This window comes from Barbus barbus (genome assembly GCF_936440315.1).
Source record: "Barbus barbus genome assembly, chromosome: 8".
NCBI classification, from domain to species: domain Eukaryota; kingdom Metazoa; phylum Chordata; class Actinopteri; order Cypriniformes; family Cyprinidae; genus Barbus; species Barbus barbus.
In genome coordinates this window covers 5,056,671-5,074,481 of record NC_136736.1, presented here as the reverse complement: position 1 = coordinate 5,074,481, position 17,811 = coordinate 5,056,671, and the positions used below count along the sequence as shown (strand labels likewise).

Genomic DNA, 17,811 nt, shown 5'->3' with positions numbered 1-17,811 from the left:
TTTCCATTTGCATAATAAAAAATCATAATAAACTACAGCTGTTTCTTTATTCATAAAGTGAAAGAAACTTCTGGCCTACTCAATTATTCCTTATACTACAATGACACTGAATACTTAATGAAAGTCGTCTTTTTACTTTGCCTATTGTTAAGTTTCCCTGTATACCTACTGAGAATTAAAAAGCCCATATATATTGAAGCTACTGAATATGCTATTCATACAGCACAACTCCAGGAAAATTCAATTAACGGATATGATAATGGCAGCAGCTCTGAGCCAAAATGATTGAGTTCTGCTGGTGGGACATACTGAAGTTCAGTCCCCTGAGGTTACCGTCTCCCCGTATCTGTCCTGAAAGTTTTCACTGGTTGACTGTCGTCTCACTAATAAATGTGTCGTGTTAGTGAGTGCAGTGTTTAAATTAGAAAATGCCCTCAGATTTTACCTGAAGGCAAGAAAACATCTGCTCTGACAAGCGAGGGAGGGTGAATATAATGGGGATGAGAAATTACATCTGAAATGTAGTTGCTCTGATGTGATATGTTGCACAGGAGAATTGTGGGAAATGCTCATTATAGCTCATTGAAAAATAGTCATTAGTAAATTATCACAATACACAAAGAAAGAAAGAAAGAAAGAAAGAAAGAAGTTAACTTAATAGTATAATGGATTAGTAAATTAAATGTATTGTAGTACAATTAACCCATTTTATTTGTGCCAGTTAAATTTGTTATTAAAATTTAGTGTCTCAAAGGGTTATCAATATATTATTAATAATAATTAATAACAGACCCTTTACATACTATAACTCTGCCTCATGCTCAAAGGACATGTAAACATGAAAGCGGCCTGATGGAAAACAAAAAGCCTCATGCGTGAATAAGCAAGTGACTGAGTCTCATAAAACTGCTGATATAAAATACATTTTAAAAAGTATAAATACAATTTTAAAAATGCATTATTTATTTGTTCTGCAGAATTGCCTAAAAATGGTGTTAAATTATGTTCAACCCAAATTTATATTGGGTTGGCTTATTAATAACATCTCATGGGGCCATACAAATAGTAAAATGCATGAGTTTAGAAATCTGATATCAATAATTTGAGATTAAATGGGTTAAATAACCACTAGAGATCAGAGTGCAATATGTATAAAATGTAATTACAACTCATTGTGGCTCTGTATGAAATGGGTTTCATTTAGTTATTCTCACAAAATCTCTGCTAAAGTGTTTCAGGTAACAAACAAGACCTATAACCTAAAAAATATCCCTGCTGGAGAAAGAAAAAAAAAAATATTTCAGCCAGTCTAAACTGATGTGCTGTCTTAGCTGGTTTGAGATGGTCTCATAGCCTGCAAGCTGGTGTATAGCTGATTTTGGCAGTCGGCAAGCTGGTACCCCAGCCTGACCAGCTTAAAAGCTACCAAGATCTCTCTAAAACCAGCAAGCACACCATTCTGGCCAAGTGTAAAGTTTTTTTTTGTTGTTGTTTTTTTATGTTTTGCTTCTGACGGTTAACATTCAAAAGCGTGAGTAGCTGCATGGTGAGCCGACATCACAAACAATCATAAGTAGGAAACGTGTTGCACAGGAAAGTGCACTTTATTTTCCCAGGGTTAATGAAAGACCAAGCTAGTGTACCAAATAAAAAACTGGCGTGAAACGCATATGAAGCAATCACTTGGACATCAACAATGGGCATCTGTTCGTCTCTGTGCGCACCAAATCTCTCTCACAAACAGCCTTTACACACACACACACGCACGCACCCTCGGACACTCATTTAGAGCAGAATGTGGGATAGTGCTTCGAAAATTCTCAACAGGGGTTTACAGCTTTAGCAAATTAACTGCGTGTTTTTTTTTTCCACTTACGCTGCTGTTATGGCCGGACCAGTGCACCATGGCTTGGTTGTGAGCGGAATCCCCTGTCAGCGCAAAGGTAGAGCTGGTGAGTTTCAGCTCCTCCTGTCGCGATGTGGCCGTTCGCCTCTCTTCCCTGTTCCATCTCAGGTCAGAGCGGGGGACTCTGCGCGCAGCCCGCGCGGTGCTGTTGCCAAAAGCCGGCGGCGAGCGCGCACCTGGGGGCGAGCCGGGTCCATGGGTGCTTCTACGCACTCGGTCATGGGGCTCTCCAGGGACTGAACCTTGTGAACCTGGACGTTTGAGGTTATAAACTTTGCCATTGCTGCGCATCGACTTCCATTTATCATCGGGTGGCATTTTCTCCGAGCGAAAGCGGTCCGTATTCCTTTTACGCACAGAGTGAGCGTGTTCGCAGTCGTCCGTTGCGCCGCAGTCGAGTTGACCAGTTTCAGCACCAACCAAATTAAACAGCGCCGTTGACCCGTCTCCATTTTTATCACCAACTTTACCAAAATCGACACCACTGTCCATCCTCACCAATAATTCCCGACCACTCCACTTATCCAGCAGGTGACATGACCTGCAAGTTATCACTGTTTTGGTCACCGGAACCCAAGCGAACAAGACCAAAAGCAGGGTGCAGAAAGCATTTACCCGGCAATATATGATTCCTCTCTCCATTGCGGATAACAACACGGTACACTGTTCTTTTCCTCTCTTTTAGCGTCAGTTATTGATGGATAGAAGTCCTCATACAAGTTGCAGCGCGGTGAAGCAGCCACAGTTGAGATGTTGTGGAAAAGTGCGATTCAGCGAAGCGCTCCAACTTGAAGGATTTGATCAAATGAAGCTCTCCACGCACTGAGGGGAGGAGCTCGGGGGATTACAGAGGAGAGCAAGACCATAAAGACACGATTCTTCCCAGTGCCACAGCATTCATATTCACCCAGACATTTTCCAACAATGCTCTAATGCAATAAAACATAATACGGACGCAATTTGAGCGCTTTGTTCGTCGCGTTGCCTCTCAGTGACGGAACTTTCCGACGTACAGAAAATGAATTTTACTCAGCGCTTATGCACATTGGCACTATAGTAATTCGCATTTTAATAGCCCGTGAGACAAGTATGACGTTCGCCTGGATGTGGGAATGATTAAATACTAATAGCAGCGTGCGAATTGAGTGACTTGCTCAATTAATTTCTTTCAAAAAATTTCTAGAGGCATAGTTTAGCAACCAACTACACGTTTTCACTGGAAGTCGATATTTTTTAGTAAAACATTTTTTTTTGTACTTAACGTCATGAATAATAGGCTACTTATTATATTAGCTACTGTCTGTCACAGATGTTAAATTAAAGCGACAGAGCAAGTTTTGCTATGGTTACCTTTCAAAGCGAACTATAATTTTGTTCTTGAGTGTCTATTTAGGGTTCTGATGAACTGTGGTTCCATGAAACGTTGTTGAAAAATAATAAAGATATTTATCTGATTCCATAAACACCCCATAATTAGAAACGGGTGTAAAGATTTACCTACGACTTTGAATTCCACATTAATTTGATGTTCGCGCACGTCCCGGGACATTTCACATTCTCCACAGCATCCTTTGGATCGATGAGAGAATTGCAAATGCATCTGATGCGCATCAATCAGGTTTTTGTGTCTAGAATTGTGCTCCAATTCCAAGACAACAAACCTAACAACTGAACTAACCAACTCCAAAGCAGACCTCAAAAATAGTACTCAAAAACTACTAAATATTTTGTCGTAAAATTCAGATTATGTGCTAGTTATGCTGAAAGCAATCTATACCTGATATACCATACAGCAGTAGATGCCTTTCATGCCTTCAGGCTCAGAATCTCAGTATACCTTTTGATCCCTCTTTCCTTCTGCTTGGAGAGAGATCTATAGATCTATAGATACCCTGCCAGTATTAGTATGGCTAAAACGTATTTTAAAAAAGCAAAAGCAAAGTTACTAGCCCATATACAGATTAATTCACCAGCCCATATTTCCCTTTCATAACTAATTAGAAAGAATGTTTGAAATAATGTGCATAGTTTATTGTACACACTATACTTCATACAGCTCATTAAAACATTTTCTCACACCTTATTTTGATTTAGAAAAGGATTATGGATTGCATACTCACATTAAAGGAATTTTTTTGATTTACAAAAAAAAAAAAAAAAATATTTGATCCCCTGCTGATTTTGTACGTTTGCCCACTGACAAAGAAATGACCAGTCTATAATTTTAATGGTAGGTTTATTTGAAGAGTGTGAGAGAATAACAACAACAAAAAATCCAGAAAAACGTATTTCAAAAAAGTTATAAATTGATTTGCATTTTAATGAGTCAAATAAGTATTTGACCCCTTCGCAAAACATGACTTAGTACTTGGTGGTAAAACTCTTCAGTTCACAGAGTGAGACATTTCTTGTAGTTGGCCATCAGGTTTGCACACATCTCAGGAGTTGTCCCACTCCTCTTTGCAGATCCTCTCCAAGTCATTAAGGTTTCGAGGCTGACGTTTGGCAACCTCGAACCTTCAGCTCCCTCCACAGATTTTCTATGGAAGTAAGGTCTGGAGACTGGCTAGGCAACTCCTCAATGTCCAGGACCTTAATTTGCTTCTTCTTGAACCACTCCTTTGTTGCCTTGGCCGTGTCTTTTGGGTCATTTTCATGCTGGAATACCCATCCATGCCCTGACGGTACATGGCCCCATCCATCGTCCCTCTGATGCGGTGCAGTTGTCCTGTCCCCTTAGCAGAACCCCCCCCCCAAGAGTATAACTTGTGCTGTTTTTTTTGGGGGGGGGGGGTTGACGGTGGGGATGGTGTTTTGGTCTCATCTGACCACAACACTTTCACCCAGTTCTCCTCTGAATCATTGGCAAACTTCAGACGGGCCTATACATGTGCTTTCTTGAGCAGGGGGACCTTGCGGGCGCTGCAGGATTTCAGTCCTTCACGGTGTTACCAATTGTTTTCTGGGTGACTACGGTCCCAGCTGCCTTGAGATCATTGACAAGATCCTCCCGTGTAGTTCTTGGCTGATTCCTCACCGTTCTCATGATCATTGAAACTCCACGAGGTGAGATCTTGCATGGAGCCCCAGACCGAGGGAGATTGACAGCTATTTTGTGTTTCTTCCATTTGCGAATAATCACACCAACTGTTGTCACCTTCTCACCAAGCTGCTTGGCGATGGTCTTGTAGCCCATTCCAGCCTTGTGTAGGTCTACAATCTTGTCCCTGACATCCTTGGACAGCTCTTTGGTCTTGGCCATGGTGGAGAGTTTGGAATCTGATTGATTGATTGCTTCTGCGGACAGGTGTCTTTTATACAGGTAACAAACTGAGATTAGGAGCAGTCCCTTTAAGAGAGTGCCTCTAATCTCAGCTTCTTACCTGTAGAAAAGACACCTGGGAGCCAGAAATCTTGCTGATTGATAGGGGATCAATTGCTTATTTGACTCATTAAAATGCAAATCTATTTATAACTTTTTTTAAATGCGTTTTTCTGGATTAATTATTATTATTTTATTTTTTTTATTAGTATTTTTTTTTTTTTTTTCACTGTTCAAATAAACCTACCATGAAAATGATAGACTGTATGTAGCAAATGTCAATGCCAAGAAAGGCCGTAATACCTGTATATATCTCTTGCACATGCACATGCTCATCTATTCTTACTTTTTTCTAATACAGTGGTTCTTAGGCACATTCTTGGAGTCAACACTGCATATTCTGCATGTCTTTTTTGTATGACACACCCATTTCTGGTCTACAGGAGTCTCTACTAATGAGCTGATGAGTTGAATGATACATGCAAAATATGCAGTGTCCAGGAAAGTGGAAAAATGTTGGGTCTAAAAATATATGGCAATCAAAAAATTTTTTGATTTTATTTGTAACTGATTGAATGCTAAAATAAGTTTGCTTTTGAAGTAGGTTGGCAGTAAACTAACAGGGTGGGTTTCCAGGAGCAGGGTGGAAGACCTATGATTTGAAGTCACGGTCCTGTAGAGTTTAGCTCCAACCTGCTCCAATACACTTTTATAGGGACATTTATATGACGCTGTTTTCAACTAAAAATGGGGAGGGGGGGTGATAATGCACTTTGTCTGTTCATTTACACGACAAAAGCAAATAGAAGGTGTAGCAAAAAAACACTATCTTGATATTTTAAGAACAACTATAGAAGAATAAAATAAAGCATACGTTGTTATCTTTTGAAACTTGTTATGCCTGTAGAAACAGTGCCACCTCGAGGAATAAAGGTGAATTGAATGATTATGTCATCAGATATTTAAATATTGTTGCACAGGAAAGAATATACTTCGGGTCTCTAGTGACCCTATACACTTTTTCCAAAAGATTAATCAGAAAATAAACATTATTTTATGTATATATTTATTATTTTTTTTCTTCTTGTTATATTATTTATAATGAATAGATTGAGCAATACTAAGAAAGTTTATGTCTAACTTTAAAAAAATGGGAGGGAGATGGTAGTGAATGACGTCCCTGGTCGTTAAAGACCTGAGGTATGCATTTAAGAATTAAGTAAAAATAACCACAGAATTATTCCAGTTATAATGCAGGCATATTCCACAAATGAATCTCTGAGCAGTCAATGTGAAGCTACTTTAAACACGCTTTGCATAGAATCTATTCTCCCTCACAGTTTTCTCCTTCCATAATACTTATTTAATCATCTTGAACAAAATGATAAAACGTGTTTTGACTCAAAATATGAGAGAGGTTTGAGGATTCTGAATATAAAGACATGATGTAAGTTTTAGACCAAATTACGTCAAACCCAGCCTTAAAGTTTAGAAAAAAATTTCATAGCAACAAGCAATTGTTTAGTATATAATATATTATGCATATATTAATTGTTTTTGCATGTTACCCTCCATCTCTGTCTGTCCATGTGCCCTTCCTCTCTGTGAGTTAAATCCACTGCCTTGTCATTCTAAAAGCATTAAAATGACTAACAGCTAGACAGGCCTAGACTCACAGTATTAAATAGATATATTGTATTGGATTAATAGCACAGCTATGGACAGGACTCCAGAGATGAGAACGCACTCATCACTTTCTCACTTTCTTTCACTCTCCCTCTCTCTCTATAGGTGCTCAAGAAGACATCATGGTCCATCATCGTATAACCCGCCTGCACGTCACAGAAATCAATGCTATTTAAATGTAATTCACCCAACACACGAATAGGTTATCTGTTAAAACCAATGAGGAGATTTGAAGGCTTCGTTCTGTGAACTTCGAGCAGGTGAAAGTGAATAGAAACTCTTGCCACATAATAGCACTTCCTGGAACAGATCTCTCAGATTCCTACAAGATATCCAATGGACAAAGGGCAGAATGTCACTGCTGGTTTCAGGTCTGTTGGAGTCTCTTTTTTTTAGCTTGCAGTCAACTGGTTTGACTGAGACAAGCAGTCTGGTAAACCAGACACTTCTGCTGGTATTTGTCAAATTTGCACTTAAGCAGATGAGCTGTGTCATCAATCCGAACAAGTTCTTCTGTTCTGCCAGGCAGTTTGTACAAACGCACAGAATTCTGAGTGCGAAAGTTTCAAGTTTTGGTTTCTTGTCAAATTAGGCTCAGGTTTCAGCCTGCAAAAAGACTGACATGTTGTCATCCGTGTTCCCAGGGCAACAGCCAAGGATGGCTATAACTGGAACAGTCACAGGTATCATGAAAGCAAAAATAGGCACAGATCATAGTAGAAGAATGACAGAGCGAGTATTTGATTGGTGCTCAAAGCAAGGACGCGGTTTTCGTCAAGGCTGCCAATGACTTGTGCAGTAGCAACAGTTGAGAGACCAATAATTAGCCAACAGATGACTCACAGAGGCTTTGCATCAAAGAGGAAACTGAGAACAAAGCACAAAAAAAGAGAACACACCAGCCAGCCACCCAAGGGTAAGCTATATGTGCCGTAAAACCTTTGCTTCTCTTGTCCCAAAGAGATTGTTCATTTAATGGAGCTATTTCCTCACATTATTTAGTATTCTTTCTCTGTAAAGGTCCAGTGGGAAGGTCAGGAGCAATCACAGAGCTGGATCTCATCGTGTAATATTTAAACAGAGTTCAGACTCTCCATACTTGTGCTCTCGCACACTCTCTGTTTTAATTCATAAAAATTGCATAGCAGTATCTCACCATAGATATGTACACTATAGGTATAGGTTAGTATTTAAGTTTTGTTTAGAATCTGGTCATGCATTTGGGTGTTTAAATGCTTTTGGAAATTACTTGTCATTCAATTCATGCTTGTCAATAAAATCAGTGGGGAAATATCAAATCAAAATTCTACAAATAAGGCAGATGCTATTTGTAAATAGTGGCAAATGGCATTTGGAGCATGTTGTAATTAGCAAAATATATATTTATACATATATTTATATTTTGCATTAAAAATAAATAAAATATGCCACTGTATATATAAAATATTATATTTTATATATTTTATTTTTAAGCATGTCAGGCATCAGCAGATGTATGGGTTTGCCACACAAAATTCAAACAGCTTATGTTTATGGAACAAAACATATTTTATCCTCAGATCTCCAAAGGATATTTCCCCCATGGAAATTAATTTCCACCATGGAATACATACATGCAGGTTTACATAAATATGTAGTTCAGCAATGAAACTCTAGGTGGCGTAGGCTGACGGGTTGTTAACGTAAGTGATAATATTCAGAGAGTTAAACGACTTGGCACAAGCTGATTGGTTCATGCTGCATATGCAGCCAATGAGCTTACTGCCTTGCTTTTATATGGCTGACAAGTATTTTCTCTGAAACCCACCACCTTCCCCAGCTCCACCTGTATAGATCTGCTACGGGTTATTTTTATGCTGTTTGTGCAGCAGCAGTATGTCTTAAATAAAATTAATAAATAAAAGTAATTGTATATCCCTTTTTATATCACAATTCAGAATTGAATTGTTATCAGTGTGAGAAACTGAAAATTGCAAAAAAAATTATGGCAGAATTGCTAGATATTAATGATAAATTCTAAGAAAACTAAATAAAAAGTCACAATTATCTTTATTATTATTATTATTATTATAATAAAGTCAAATGACAGAAATGCGAAATATAAACTCAGAATTCTGAGGGGAAAGATCAGAATTATGGGATAAATGATATATGCAACTTACAATTACGAGTTTCTAACGTGCACTTTTGAGAACCTTTCAATTCTCAGAAAAAAAGTCAAAAGTATTTTTGCGGAAATAACCTTCTAATTTCTCCAAATGAACAGCTTAACTTAAGATGACATAATCAGATACATGGAACTATTGTTTACTTCAGAGGCTATGTTTACATGGACTGCAAAAACGCATTGGTCTCATTATAAATATGACACTAGCCCAATTAAAAAAAAATTACAATGGCTCCTCCTGAGCTATTCTATTTATATTATACAGCTACTAATTTATTAGTCTGTCATTTAGCTCTTGCAACTATACAAAGTACACGTCTTATAGTTTCTCATGAGAAACATGAGTTTAAGCATGGTGAAGGTTCATGAAACGCAAAATTTTGATTACCAGGCCATGTCTGTAGCCACCACTCGTTCACATTTTTTCAGGCTATAATCATGATGCTTCTGCAATATGCAAAGCAGAATAGTTCAATTAGAAACCTGTATAAACTGCTTAATCTCAATATTGTTCGATTTGGAAGAAGACCAATATGATTACTGCAGTCCATATGAATATAGTTACTGCCTACACCAGCAACTCCAGCCCATGTGGTTCTCATTGTAATATCAAAAGCGATGCCTGCCAGGATGCCAGCTGCTCCGTATTCACTGCTTTCACCAGCAGGACTTTGGAGTTGCTCCTGTCTCAACAAATTTACTGTGGCACCTGCCGATCAAAACCCCTGGTAATCCAGCTTCCTTTTTGCTTCCATTACACCAACCTACACCACCCTCACAACCTCCAGTAATTTTTTTCTGAGAAAATGGGAAATGTTTGAGTTTCAGCCAAATACAAGAGTCACTTCTGCAAGATGAATTAATTGACCCCCTTTTTCACATTAATCTCTATTGGAGTCTGTTATTTGGCTGGAAAACCTAATAACTCAATCTGACAGATAGGATTATGTCACCGAACCAATATTTGGTGTTTTTACATTAGTTGAACAGCATCTCAGATACTGTTTTCCAATCATTGAAACTCTAAATCATCTCAAGTACTCAACAATGAGAAAATCTCAGAATGAAATGTGTTTGCCTCAAAAGAGCATTGGCGGTTTCCTGTCAGAATATAGCATTTTCCTCTGAAAGATAAATTAGATGAATCGTCAGATCACTTCGGTCCATTTAACATTTTCTGTGGTAATGTTCATCATGTAATTCAAATATCTGTTTGGTATTTCTTGTTACCTTAAGCTGTCCTAGTAATTTTATTTTGTGACTTTCTGTATCACTACCTTGAATGTATTCCAGATTTTATGACATATTGAGTTCTTCGGTTCAATATCACAAAAAAAATTCTCACTTTCTCAGGCTCCTTCCCATCCAATGAAGTATGGATGAAATGTCTATTTAAGAATGCTAGTGTACCTGTATATCTACAATAGCTTTGTGTGCTATTTATGACTGAATTGAATGTTTAGCAGCAAGTAGGATGCAGAACCGTAAATTTGACTCATTTTATAACTATACCAAAAGAACACTTAAAGGTACGGTATGTAATATTGGTAGCTAGTAGCTGAAATGGGGACTGCAGTCCAAATTTATAATATTTTAGAGAGTTGTTTCTCCCAGCCCCTCAGACTCAACGCTTGTGCGGGTTGCCAGATTGAGAACACATAACAGGAATGAGCGCAATTACCAATGGAAGGCGCCAAGCCTAATGCTGTAAATTGAGTTGATCTGCATTTTAATATTTATCTAGTCTAGTCTAAGATTTTTATGGATGCCGAGGCTTTTTAGGTCGGGGAGATTCTGCAATCTCTGAGACAGTTTGTTTACCGGCTTCTATGACTACGCTGTGTTTTCCACCAACTGGCAACATGGGGTATTGAATAAAATGACAATGGGGAAAATCACGCAGACAAAGACAAAAACAGACATTCTGATATGAAATACACATTTCAAGGAAGAGTAACTGGCTGAAGCTTTGTTTTTGTTTGTTTTTTGGAGAATAATGCATGTGAACTATGTTTCCTAAATATTTGCAAATATATTATAGTGATTCTATGCATTAATACAGTCAAAAAATGTCAAAATTGAGCCAAATAACATGAAGCTGTATGTAGAAAAGCAGGTTTGGCTATCTACTTTCTGGATGTTATAAACTGTTCAAGATGTTACAAAAACGATGGCCCAACTTGAAATTGTGGTATTTATTTACAGTGGCAAAATAGTGTGAAATATCCATATAGTGTGAAGTATTAACAAATGCAATCCCCCAACCAGTTCAGATCAGCTTTTTTATCACTTAAAAGGTCATTTGTTTGTGCATATTTTGTGCAATTCATCTATTGTGAATCTGCTGCATTTCTGAATTCCAAACTCCGATTTAACATTGTATGGTTTATTCAATTCAAATTACAACTCATAACCAATTTACAAATTCAGAATTTTGTTCAAACCTGCCCTACTAAGTTCAACTAAGTGAACTGTACCCACTGCACCTTCAGTTGCTACATCTTTGATAAATGTGATACCTTTGCCCTCCCATTTACCTTCCTTTGACTACAGGCTCATTACCCGTCATGAGAAAAGCAGTATTTCTTTTCCCCAAATGCTCAGTTCTTTCCATGGAGACACCTGCATCAGTGCCTGTCACTCAAACTCGCTCTCCTCCTGTGGTCTTGATGGCTGCAAGTGCACCTGCGGCGTCACCTCATGTTCCCTGCCTCTCTATCTCTTACAGCCCCTACATTTTCTACCTGTTGGGCCTCGTCAGCCTGTTGTGGTACTCGCTGTGTTTTTTATGACTGCTAGCATAACTCTTACTGGAGAGTTCGTCTGCCTTCTACTGTGGTTATGGTGATCATTACTCTACCTACTTACCACTTTCCAGCCACTCTACCAATCATCCTCCGCATTTTCTACTGCAGCTAGCAGGATTCCCTGAGTATATAGGCTACTGCAAGCAAAATGAGAGAGAAAGTGGCTTACTGTATGTCGTCTGTACATACCTTTTGTTTGCAGCTTCACGCCGCCTCGTTTGCAATCTTGGTAGCCTCCACTTAATCTGCAGTGCTTCCCTTGCACTCTTTTCTTCTTTGATTATTTTTACTCTGCCAACCTTCTAAAGTATTTTCATTATTTCAAAAAACAAAAACAAAAAAAAAAAACACTTTTTAAAATGGATTGAATGATTCTTTGAGAACATTCAACTCAAAAGAATGAATCACTAGGGGTTAAACTGAGATTTTGGAGGCTCTAGCAAACTTCAGAGACATTGTCCTTTCAGGCATACTGGCAAACCTTTACTTTGGTTACCCTAGACATGCAATCCCTTGGTAGATGGTTTTTCAATACTTTCAGCATGCATTCTGAAAGCATATTAACCACTTCATTAAGCATTCATTTAATAAACATCAATCAGAACTTCAAAACTATAGATGGTTTTAGAAGAGAGCTCATACTGCTAATGGATTTAGCCAGAAGTGTTCCTCCTACAAAACACAAAAATTTTAACCTGCACACGATTCAACCATTGACGAATTGCTCAAATACCCTTACCAAAAAGTAGTATACTTCGTTTATTTTATTAAGTATACTTAAGTAAAGTTCAAGTATATTTTAAGTATACTTTATGTAGTAAGTATACACAAATCAGTGTACTAGTAGTATAGTTGTAAGTGTACTATATCAATACTCCTTGGGACTAAATTGGCCCACTTTCTAGTATATAAAAGTACACTTTAGAATATTATTCATGCCAGTATACTTTAAGTATAACAGTAGTAAACTTTGAGTACACAACTAGTTTACATCAATGTTTTAGCTTGAACTGCAACTATACTAAAAGTGAACTTATAGGTATACTGAGAGTTTACTAACTAAATACGTGTAGTAGCATTTTTAGTACACTCTGAAGTATAGTCTCAGTAAACTACTAGTTTAGTAGTTTTATACTGCAATTACTTGTAAGTGAACTTTACATAATACTTTAAGTATACTACTATTTCCCTATTTAGTTATTAATTTGTATATATTTTGTATATTGTATATATTATACATACAAAACATCAAAAGAAAGAACAGGGTATCTATTTGTAAACAAAAACATTTTATTCTAGCTTCATGCATTCTTTTTTAAACACTTGAATGTGGGTAAGTTTCATAAATAAAATGTAAAAAAATAAACAACATTTTGAACAAAAAGCTGAAAAAAAAGATTATGAATTGGATTCATAATGATAATCAAAACGTAGATGGAGTCAATCAACACCCCAAAGCTTGACAGTCATTATTACCTCTTCATTGGTCGACATTTTATTCCATAACGTTACACAGTTTTGATGCTGTTTTATGTCTGATGATCGTATTAGATTACACGTGGAAGCATCTGATGTTTTGGTTTCTTCTACACTTGTGTGGAAATTCTGTACAGAAGATGTGTACTAGCGCCCCCTACCATATATCAATGAAAACACAGATTCTAGGAGCACAAGTATACTGCCCTACAAAGGCAAAATACCTTAACTCGCTACAGTGGGAAACTGAGAAAAATGAGTTTAAAGTTGTTACTCGTCCAGCCAAATTAATTATACACTAAAAAAAAAAAAAAATGTTGAGCCAACATAAAATTAAGGCAACCAGCTTCAGCAGATTTTTAGTTTTCTCAACTTGTTGTTTTAAAGGGTAACTAAACCCTAAAACAACTTTATGTTTATGTTAAAGTTAATGATCTGTTGAGCATTGATTCGAGTAAATGTTTTGACATTTGGTTATAAAGTTTTTTAATTCTACAATATATGTTGTAAAAACGTCTCCTTCCTACTGTTTGGTACATCGCGATCTAATTCGTTTGTCTACACCTAAATTAAAATGCGGCAGACTTTAATGGACAGTTACAAAAAAGGCAGAACACCAAGCCAGCACCATAACTTCATATTGGCGCGCGGCTAAACAAAGTCAGAACTCAATTTGAGCGTTCCAAACAAAGCGAAAGAGCAGTTACTGGTGATATACGGTGTTCTGCCTTGGTTTCTCCGGGGCTTTTCAAAGTTACGGTTGAGACAACTCATTATTTTCTCGTAAAAACAACAAACTCAATTTTGACAAAAATCGAAGTTACAGTCTTTTGCCTTTGCATGGCAGTATAGCACAAATATATTTAGACTTGTTCTAAGAATAAGTCAAGTATACTTAAATGTAATTTTAAGTATATTTCCAAGAAGTGCATAAAGCCCATTTCAAGTACATAAAAAGTAGACAAAGTATACGTTCTTAGTTTTAGTTTAAAAGAAATATACTTATAGCACACTTGAATAAACTTATTTTTTGTAAGGGTATGCACACGAACAAGTTGGAACTCTCAATTACCTACATTGCTCTGTATCGGTACTCCAATTATACTATCAAATTATCCTAAAATATCTTGTGATCTCCATGGTCCAGATATTCAATTATTGATACATTGAATTAAGTTACATTTACATACATACTGTAGATTATATGAAACCGAACAAGCACAATTAGATCACTTGGCTTCTACATTCAGTGCCCCAAACTGGCATTCTTTATTTATTTAGCATTATCAAGCACTCTTATCCAGCCTCGACTTTAGGGGAACATTCTTTCCCCATGAATAATTAATGATTCACATCCAGACACTGGTTTTAGGAACACCCAAAACCCATCTTGCTGTTTTAAGATGTAACACCCAGCCTCGACTCCAATCATCAAAGCAGCTACAATGGGCACAAATGCTCTCAGACTCAGACATCACGCCCACGGATCACCCACAGTTTGTTCACTGACCGTCTGATGCATATTGCACACACAAAAAGGCAAGAGCTGACAAAAATTGCCAGTTCCAACCTCCAGGAGTCAGAGAGTATTTTACAAGCTACCAGGTTGATACAGTGAGCACTTTTAAAGAAAAATGAAACTTCCAATTTACAGGCATCAAATCTTTAAAAGATATTCATCACTTTGTGTGAAGCACTTTAGTAGCAAGTACACTAGTTATCCTAAAGTTTATTTTTGAGTTATGTCTGTGAAATAATCTGCACTTGCTATATTTGAAAGGAGATTTGCTGTACATCTATGCCATTTTGTTGAACCAATGTACCAATGTACCACTTTCATCTTTAAATGTTACAGATCTACAAAACAAACTGTGAGCTTTTTATGACCGTCTGACGCTTTCTAGCTAAGTGGTTCTGGCTAGAATAAGCTGCAAACAAAGATTCATTCAACATATTTACCAGGGCAACATTCAGAATTGTAGAACTGGCCCAAGAGTTGAACTATTAATTGAATTGTCCACGCACACACAGGAAGTTGCATTAGAATGTGAATTGGAATGGCAGGAAGAGGAAATTACTGAACTGAAATTCTAAGAAAAACAACACATTCTATAATTATATAATTAGCATGCACTAATAATGCATATATCTACCTACCTATCTATCTGTCTATGCATCCATCCAATCAACCAACCCAAGCCAATGTTTAATGCAATGTTTGCAATTTGATCCATCTTAATTTGACTTCTTAACAACCAAATTTGAAATGCAATTTTGCATCCTGTTTGCAACAGTGCCTCAATTCAAATCCAGGAATTAAATTGGAATTTTAAAAGCATTCTCATATTAATTCCTAATGGTGCACAATACTTGCATCAGTGGCACAGTTATATTTCATAACTAGCGGAGATGGTCTACATGCAAAACTGTGAAATCCACCCAGCAATCACACTCTCTCTTGAGGGTAAAGTTGAGTGTCAAGCTCAAGACCTGTCATTACAAATGACTAACCAAACTTTCCAAACCTTTTCTATTTCCGACTTTTCCATTTTTCTATTTTGGCAATGGAGGGCAAAGGCCACTGGCAGTTCATTCTAATATAATTCCACCAATCATTTTGTACACATCCGTTTTTGAAACATATCATCACTTATAAAGATACAGCAGTTGAGTTGATTTATGTGAGCATGAATAATATTCTATTGTCTTGACAGGCTATTTTCCTCACCTAAGTTCTGAGATGTCTGATTGTCTTTGAATACATATATCTGGAGACGGCTCTGCCTACTGAATATTGCATGAACCTTTGCACTGTACAGAGCACCCATTCATACGATTCCCCCAGAGGACATATCCCACAATGCAATTCCCAGTTAATGCCATAGTGTTAGGGAGACATATGCATTCCCAACTAATGTGGTTAATCCTTCCTGTTCTTTTTCCATTTCCCATTTTGAGGATTACTGTTTGCGTCAGTGGCCCTGACTGATGTTACAGATTTAAATAGAAGTGAAATTCTTCCTTACCTAGCAATCTGTCATCAAAACAAATGGCAGGAGCAAGGATTCAGCGGGACAGCATCATATTTTCATTAAAAAGTTCAGGTTGCATTGCAATTGCAGATCTCTTTGCTGACATCTACAATTATATGTTAATGTATTTTTTGTAAGAACTCTTTCAGAAATCAGTGTTTCTTTCTCTCTCTGGTTTTCAGAAAACCAGGTTCCACAGTAGAAAGATAACACTTGATCTTCCTGATTCGAGTGTAAATCCTCTGTGAGCGCTTTAAAAGCTTTCCCACGGGGAGTAAAATATTCATACTTGCAGTCGTGCGTTTCCAGTCATGGAGAGTGAGACGACCACAATAATTAATGAGGCTTTGTTTCAGCCGACAATACTATGTAAATATGAAATTAACATCTGGTTAGATTTGACTTAGGCTAAATAGGATACCTTACATTAAACCTTTAAGAATTTCTATTGGTGGATTCTGGTTATTTTGACTGATTGACAATGCTGCGAAGAGTACATGATGAAAATTGTAGTCAGTAATGTAATCTAGATGACTTGTTTTAGATCATGTAATCTGACTACTTTTGGATTACCTTTAGATTACTTTTAACCTAAAGAATAAGAATTAGGGAGAATAACTAAATTAAGAATAATTTACTGTCATTGTGTGAATGTGTAATCTATAAAAAGTAACTAATCTAATTGCGAGCATTTTAGAATATTTACTACTAATAATCTAAATATTACACAATGATGGGTTAAATACAATAGTGTGTTGTTTTGACCTAGTGGTTGGATTACTACCCAGAAGGTTGGTTGGGATAAACAACTGGGTCAAAACAACCCAGTTGCTGGGTTTGTCTATTTTTCACCCAGCGCTGGGTTGTATTTAATCCAGCATTTTTTAGAGTGTAATCTTAATACTACATATTTGGAATCTGGTTATATAATCCAGATTACATGTAATCAATTATACCCATCTGATTAAATATGTATAAGTGAGTATATTGGTGATGGAGCGTGTTCAGTCTTCATCTGGACATTTGGAAGAAGCATCACCACTTTACCACATTTTTCTACAGGCAACTGGTAGCGTTGCTAATTTTCAAATTATGTAACTTTTCAATAACTAATCTATTTATTAAGAAGCTTGTAGCACTGACCCTTTTACCTGAGAATATTTCTGCAATCAAGTCTGAATTGTTTGAAGAGGTTTCTTACCGAGTAAACAGGATAATTTAAACACTTCTTTAAACACAGCATACTTAAAAACTCTTGTAACCAATCATCAAATTTAAACGAAGTTAAACAAAAATCACTGCTTGAACTTCAAGACTCAAGTGCTATTTTGCAAATTAACCGACAAGCTCTTAATTCTATCTAAGAGCAACAAATCATGCACATTATCTCTTGGATAATCCAGAAAAGCTAATCA

At 37.0% G+C, this 17,811-nt stretch overlaps 1 protein-coding gene across 1 annotated transcript in view; it reads right to left on the bottom strand.

Moving 5' to 3' along the window:
* LOC306873422 (VPS10 domain-containing receptor SorCS1-like) overlaps positions 1-2,548 on the bottom strand; it is a gene marked incomplete at both ends in the record, with an annotated part of 180,977 nt that extends 178,429 nt beyond the window's left edge. Inside the window, one exon of the mRNA XM_079422691.1 lies at positions 1,877-2,548. Within this exon, the coding sequence (XP_079278817.1) occupies positions 1,877-2,548 (672 nt within the window). The remainder of the gene's footprint in view (positions 1-1,876) is intronic.
* Positions 2,549-17,811: the final 15,263 nt, after the last annotated feature.